The sequence below is a fragment of the Coregonus clupeaformis genome, unplaced genomic scaffold (assembly GCF_020615455.1).
Source record: "Coregonus clupeaformis isolate EN_2021a unplaced genomic scaffold, ASM2061545v1 scaf1540, whole genome shotgun sequence".
NCBI classification, from domain to species: domain Eukaryota; kingdom Metazoa; phylum Chordata; class Actinopteri; order Salmoniformes; family Salmonidae; genus Coregonus; species Coregonus clupeaformis.
The window spans coordinates 121,936-129,894 of NW_025534994.1; the positions used below are offsets into that span (position 1 = coordinate 121,936).

General features: G+C 45.5%; 1 protein-coding gene across 2 annotated transcripts; it reads right to left on the reverse strand.

Annotated features, from left to right (window-relative positions):
* Positions 1-1,775: 1,775 nt before the first annotated feature.
* mindy2 (MINDY lysine 48 deubiquitinase 2) lies at positions 1,776-7,249 on the reverse strand (the record flags this gene model as incomplete). 2 transcript variants are annotated; one of them, XM_045218386.1, is given in 6 exon segments in its annotated part: positions 1,776-1,982; positions 2,499-2,672; positions 4,009-4,182; positions 5,120-5,262; positions 6,091-6,193; positions 7,091-7,249. In XM_045218386.1, coding segments are annotated over 6 exon segments (930 nt in total), but the record flags the coding sequence as incomplete, so codon positions are not given.
* Between the last annotated feature and the right edge of the window lie 710 nt (positions 7,250-7,959).

Sequence of the window (7,959 nt, forward strand, 5' to 3'; positions counted from 1 at the left end):
TGGACAATGAGAACAAAATGTAACAGATAAAAATGGGAGACCCCTTAACTAGCAGCACTGCAAAGAGTCTCCCCTGGAACTGTGTTTCTAAGTCTGACGTACAACACAAGGCTTGAGTCAAGGCATCCAGCTGGAATGTATAGATAGAAAACTGTTAATTTCTCAGGAGGTGGCAGTACCATAGTAGGACAATGGCACAAACTACTAGCTAGCTCTGTCATAAATGCGCATTAGGTATGTACACAATGTATATAAATTTGTCTGAAAGTCAGATATTGTAGGAGGAGCACATGGATTCAAACATGGCTACAGTAGAAAAATCTTACTTCCATAACTCAACTAGGAGGTCATGAGGCTTCCCATATTGACACCATCTCTGTCAACTTTTTATGGTGTGTGACCAGCAGTTAAACTGCCGGCAGAGCTGTGTGACATTGGGCACTTCAGACTATTAGTGTGGGATCCTACTATCACTCTGCCTCTGCAGCCAATAACCAATAACCAGCCAAGTCTCTCAGGGACAGCGTAAGAGTGAGCGACAGAAGTCAAATTAGGTCAGGTGCACTGTCCTGTGTTTCCATGGTTATGTCTGTGTGATTGTACTGGATGTGAAGCATATAAAGGAAATATGAAATTAAATACATGGCATATCTTTCAATCCAACTGCTCATATACATCGTACAACTTTTTTGTTGTTGATGATGTTAGGTTATTTCCAAGTTGAAATTAAGAGCATAAATCAATGCAGCTGAGCATATCAGCCACACATACACGCTGTAGACACCAATGCCATACACACACACACCAGAATTCAACACTGCCATACTCTGGTACGGTCAATCTGGATAGGGCGAGTATTAATGGCAGATGAGGGTTGGCAGACACAGCACTTACCAGAGTATGGAACTGTGACTTCCAGGCCTCTCAGGAAGAACAGGGATGTGGTTAGTGTTTAGTGGGATATACAAAAGGCTTGTCACAACAGGGTCTTACATTAATTTCTAACTGGCAAAAACATAAATGAATCCCTTTCAATTTAAGTATATACCTAAATAAAATCTCTAAAATACTCTCACACACGCAAAAACACACTTAAAGTAGTAATTTGGCATCCATTAATGTGGCGAAGAGACAGGTGTGCTTAGATATTACACTCACTGATGTCCCCATCACCTCATCTCTATCCCAATAGGACTCTGACCAAACTGTTGATTATCTCCAATTGGAAGGAGCTAATTGACCCCCACCAACCAACAAACCAGCAAATGTTACGTGTTTTCAGTAAAAAGTATAATGCTCAAAAACGGAACTGAATCAAAGCAGGCATATCTACACATATGTGCTGTAAAAAAAAAAAAAATAGCTTATCAACTGCAAGAATAATGAAAATGAAAAATGGTTTCCTTGAAAAAAGTTGGTGCTATGAGAGGAGATATTTCAGATTCTGAATGCTTTCCGTCCCAGAATCCTGTTTCTGGGATTTCTCATTTTGCTATAAAATCACCCCCAATAACCTTGACCCTCAGATCACAAATATAGTGCACTGTGCGACTTGTAACAAAGTTTGGCCAACTGTACGAAATATTAGTGGTAGTTGTCATAGCGTCCCTTCCTCTGTTGTCCGGGCCCACTGAGGGTAGAGGATGGCAGGCACCAGTGGCTTGGGAACGGCTACTCCTCAGTTTGTCTCGTCGCTATCTCTCGCTCTTAAAAAGGGGCTGTGCGTAGGTGTCAGGTCAATGTGAAAAGAAATGCGGCCCCCCTCTTTCTCTCTCTCTCTCACACAAACACACACCCATCCTCTGTTACAATATAACACATTTGTCTTTATCCTTGGGCTCTTTTTTGGGTTTGCGCTCCCCGGCAGAGGGCTGCTTCCCAGGGCTGGGCGTGGCTCCAGCTGCTCTTGATGATGCTGCTGCCGATGATGATGATGCTGCTTCTGCTGCTGCTCTGTCTGCTTCGTCACTGCCCTCTGCTGGCTGCTGCACAACAGACAGGAGCGTCAACCATAATACCTACCTGTGGCTCATTCATAATACCTACCTGTGGCTCATCCATAATACCTACCTGTGGCTCATCCATAATACCTACCTGTGGCTCATTCATAATACCTACCTGTGGCTCAACCATAATACCTACCTGTGGCTCATTCAAGCGGGTGAATAAGCAACATTACATCACAACAACATTACATTAAACATAGAGATACATTCAGATAGAACATGTACTGTGTCCAACAGATTCATGTCAGCTATAGATTTCATTTCTATCTGACTAAACCCCTGACTCTGCTATATCTATATAAACTGACAACCCTTACCCTTTTTCTCATTCTCATTCCTCATTTTTCCCTACGCATCTTTCTCTCATCATGTTGCTCATTCAATTCCACTCCTCCCATCTTCCCTCCCTCCTTCTCACAAGCTCCCCCTCCCTCCCTCCCTCCCTCCCTCCCTCCCTCCCTTCCTTCTTTCCTTCGTGGCTCCTTCCCTGACCTGTGCTCGTGCTGCGGCAGCCTGCTCCTGCTCCTGTTCCTGGTAGTACTGGGAGGCTCGGCGGTCCTCCTCCTCCTGCAGCTTCTTTGCCAGCTCCAGGTCACTGATGCCCTCGGGGAGCTGCTCCCACTGCAGGTCCTGACTCTGCTGCAGCGACAACGCCATCAGGTAGTCCTGCATACAGAGAGAGAGAGAGAGAGAGAGAGAGAGAGAGAGAGAGAAAATAGGACCAGGTCAATGCGTTTCACTTCATGGTGTTTACACTGTTACCAGAGTGATGTGCCACTGCCAAGTGGTTAAGTAAGCCTAGTTGTAAGCTACAAAACACCACCCATTTTAAAGTCAGGGCTAAACACCTCTTTATTCATTTATAACCCTCATGTAGAGTGAAACCAATCTTTTCCTGAGTGCAGCAGCAGATTGTCTTAATTGTTGGCGCTATGATATGCCCTCTCAAGCATAAGAGTGTCTGGGTCTGAGTGGATGAGAGTGTGAGTAGTGATGACTCCCTCCCTCTCTGTACTGGGTGAGGGTGGTGATGTGGACCCTGGCAGAGGAACAAGCTGCTGGGCAGCCCTGCCACCAGGCCTAACGGGACAGCCAATCAGCTGTCGGCTGCACAGGGGACACAAACCACATCATGCATTATTAAACAGCCAATCGAAGTGCAGCGTGACGCAGCACAGTACAGAGAGAGGCGCCACATGTCACGGTCATCTCCTGATCAGGCATTCAGACATCAAAACCCTGAGTGTGTGTGGGGGGTTAACGGGAGAGCAGGGGAGCAGGGGAGCTTTGGACATCTTTCCCCTGCTACTTCTCCAGGGTAGAGCTGAGTGCAGATGGAGCAGGCTAGGAAGCCACGGGGAAAACAGAGCCCATATAGAGAGGATGTGTGTAATATTTACTGTACCCTTTATACAATCCACTCTGTTTATCTTCAGGTACACTCTGTCATTGTGACTCACCCTGACCTAGTGTGTTTATAATTATTTTATTTTATTTTTATTTTATTTCACCTTTATTTAACCAGGTAAACCAGTTGAGAACAAGTTCTCATTTACAACTGCGACCTGGCCAAGATAAAGCAAAGCAGTGCGATAAAAACAACAACACAGAGTTACATATGGGGTAAAACAAAACAAAGTCAAAAATACAACAGAAAATATATATACAGTGTGTGCAAATGTAGCAAGTTATGGAGGTAAGGCAATAAATAGGCTATAGTGCAAAATAATTACAATTAGTATTAACACTGGAATGATAGATGTGCAAGAGATGATGTGCAAATAGAGATACTGGGGTACAAATGAGCAAAATAAATAACAATATAGGGACTGCACTGTGACTGGTATACATCCTCTGCAAGAGATATGTGGTGAACCCAATAGTGCTAAATGGCTGCCATGATTAAGCTAGATGGGTGTTCAGCATTGTTTGTCATTGCTCCCATTAATGAAGTGGAATTGGATCAGAGAGCCCAATTAGGGTAGTGGTCTAGTGGTCTGACCTGGTCTATCTGGTCCTGCTGTCCGCGGTACACCGTCTCTGGGTCTGACGGGGGTCGCAGGCGGAACTCAGAGTCACAGAAGTTGCCATCCCCGTCCACGTTGTGTAGGCTCTCCCACACCACCTTCTCCTCCGTCAGGAAGCCCTGGTCTGTCACCAGGAGGTACAGCTGGCCCTGAGCACACAGAGACACACACGTTATACACACACACACGTCTTATCACTGCCAGCAAACACATCTACACACCCTCTTATTCCTGTAGTAGGTTACACCCGGAATAATGAGTCTCTCTCTGTGTGTGTGTGTTTAAAGGAGGGTGGCTTTGGTACTGGTAAGCATTTCTCTTGGGGTCATGCATGCTACACACAGCTTGCTTCACTTGGCAAGCATGCTCACACACACACACACACACACACACACACACACACACACACACACACACACACACTCTCACACACACAGACAGGCCTGCTCCACTTGCGCTGCTATAGATAACAGGAAGAGCCTGTCCCAGCTGCAGTGATAAGGGGAGGGAGCACAAGGCGGATGAAACCATCGTAGATAGGATTCAAACTCTCTAGGTGCTGAATAGGTCCCCATCACGTGTCTGCCATGCTCCTAGGGGCATTTGTATTTATGCCCTCACCCCAGCCACAGAACCCTGTGTACTGAACATTGCATAACCTGGGACTGGGGTGTGGGGAGCTCTATTGGGAGGGGGAGGACGGGGAGAGGGGAATGCACTACCAGTGCTCAGCTGTTAACAGATGGTTGGAAAGACTTGGATGAAAGAAAGTCCCATGTGTCAACAACCCACCATACATACAATGGGGTGATCTGATCCGGAAGTTAGCTATACATTTGAAATAAAGGCTTATCTGGGACTGAGTGATATGAATTCAGTAACATTGTGCAATTAATTTATAAAACACCCTTTCCCACTACTAAGAGGACAAGGCAGACTTGACTTGTTTTGTTCATAATGGATGGTGGTTAGGGGACGCTGTAGTAGAGGAAAGTAAGGAAGAACCATTCACAGTAAACAGTATTTCAAGGCCCCATTTGTCATAACCAGTGGATAAAGGCGGCAATGATTTGAGTGGTCAGTCACCTTGAACTTGATCATGGTGCTGAAGTGGTTGTTCCTGAAGAACACACAGAGCTCTCCTTCCTGCACGGTGGACGTTAGCTCACACAGGCCGTGGTACGTCAGCTGGGTGGCCGTGCTGTGCAGAAACTGCTCCGCTACAAAGCCTGCAGGCATAGAGAGAGAGGGGGAGAGAGAGAGAGAAGTCAGGAGATAGAGTGAGTCAGTGAGAGACAGACAGACACACAAGACCGACAATGATAGACAGGCTGACATACAGACAAAGACTTAGAGACTGATACAAAGTGATGTACAGACGGACCAGGAGATAGACACACTGACCTATAGACTGAGACACAGAGAGAGAGAGAGAGAGAGATATAGACAGAGTTGTATTGTGACAGGGAGAGGCAGGGTGATATTCTAAATAAGACAAGGAGACAACTAGACAGACGGTGGAGAAGCACTGGAGAGGATGAGAGAAACTGAGATGCAGCTCTCCGCCCCGCTAACTGACTCACTCTTTCGTTATTTGGTTATTTATGTGATGATGCTAAAATGTTTATTCTATTCTACTGAGCCATTTACTTTATGTTCGTAGGAACGAGAAGGAACCTGCAAGTAAGCATTTCGTTGGACGATGTATACCATGCGTATCCTGTATATATAAAAAATTTAAAATAAACTTGATGCTAAAAGCATAAAACATTCCAACCAGAAGAAAACGTGCCTCTGACAGGAATACATGTGACCTGCCCAGGGTGAGCAATACGAGCAGCGTGAGAGAGACGAAAAGGAAAAGAGCTCAACTAAAGTCTGTTGTCCAAAGGAATGTTTAGCCCAGGCGCTCCCTCCGTTTATCTGCTCAGCGCAAAAGGAGGAAATGGAGTGAAATGTCGGTCTTATCAAGCAGCCCGGGATGTGTAGTCGAGGGAGGAAGCAGCGGAGAGAAAGAAAGAAAGCAATACATCCCCCCAGTCGGTCGGTCCACCCACCTTCCCCAGCCAGCTCGCTGCTGTCCGACTGTTTGCAGGAGATTATCTTCTCCACCAGCTGGTTGTAGCTGCAGTTACCCACTGCCTTCTCCATGTCGCCCATCTGGAGGGAACATAGACGAGAGAGAGAGCATTCATCAACCATTGTTGTGTTCTACTATGCAGTGAGGGGCGGCAGGTAGCTTAGTGGTTAAGAGCGTTGTGCCAGTAACCGAAAGGTCGCTGGTTCTAATCCCCGAGTCAACTAGGTGAAAAATCTGTCGATGTGCCCTTGAGCAAGGCACTTAACCCTAATTGCTCCTGTAAGTCGCTCTGGATAAGAGCGTCTGCTAAATGACTAGAGCATATTGTCATGTTTTCAAAAGAAAAATACTCAGGAGGAGCTGCATGCTAATCAGTCATTCTGAAGTCATTTCTTTCATAAATAATGTGTGGAGTTGGTTTATTGTCTGTATGACAAAACGGCTTTAGAGTACCACAGTATGTCATAATACCCATAAAACCTAGCGGTCAAACAGGGAAATGGTTCCAATCGTTTTTTCACCATTCATTATTCCCATAGGGGATTTTAGAAACACTTCATATAAGGGCTGTGTTTCGTGTAGGCTTACCCTGGCGTGATGTTTTGTTAACCTTGTAAATCTCTTTAGGACAAGGTGATTTTTAACAATATATTTGCCTGTATATCATAGTAATAGCTACATTGGTTAAAGGTAGACTTAGCGTTATGATGTTGCCGTGAGCAGCACCGCAGTTATTGCAATGAGCCCGAAGGAATATTTTGCTTTCAGTCACACAGAGTATCTGGGCATGTGCACGGGTTCGCTTCAAGCTGCTACAATGTGGTAGCTACAGGACCAAAACAGCGGAGAAGTTCAGCCTCGCGCTTAAACGCTCTGAGTTATTGCGGAAATTGACCCACTACTGCTGTTTTCTTTGTGCATTTACATGAAACACTGAGTCTACTTTTAAAGAGGGGCTGAGAGAGGGGGGTTCTCACCTGCGGGTCCACCAGCCAGCCGTGGTAGAGAGGGATGTCCAGCAGGTCAAAGACGATGCACTCTGGGGTGTACTCAAAGACCCGCACCCCTGTGAACTTCACGTTGACATCCAGCCCCGTCTGCAGCTTGTGCAGCACCGCCATAGCATCACTCATATTCTGGGGAACAACAAATAGAAAGTAATGTTCTGTGTCTTTTCAAGGTCTTTAGCCAGGGCTGTTAGTCTTTGTAGAATTCTTGTTGACTATGGCATTGAAATAAGATTTGACATCGGAAGAAATGTTGAGGACAGTGAACCAACCACTGTCACATACTACAGCAGTTACATAGAGGTAGAAAAACAGCAGAGTCACCCACAGAAACCAGGTAGTTTGGACTATAAATTAAGTATACAAACTGTACAAATCAGAAAGTGTCCTGACCAAGGAACTTCCTGTCTATCATACTCATCACTCCCTCCTGTCGTTCGCCCCCTCAGACACACAAAAGGCTAACACCCGTCTGTAGCAAACGTGCATGCCCGCGCCCACCTGAGGATCTGTCTTTTTCAGCCATCTATTTCCTGTGTTTGAGGGGTGCAAAATCCACTTGTAACTTAAATCTCGTTGGATTGATTGCTTTCACTTTCCTCCTGCGACTCTTTCATACTTTGCTTGTGCCTGTCTTTTTCATTCATTAACGTTACAGCCGCAGAAATGTTTGTAATGACCTGTCAAACACACCCCGGTAACGTCTGAAATGGGCTGAATGGAATACATTGTCTTTCTGTTGCATATATAAGAACACTAAAGCTTCTTCGGGGATGTAACACATCATCTCAACACTTACATCACAAGAAAGAGAAGAAAGATCACTTTATTTTGATGGG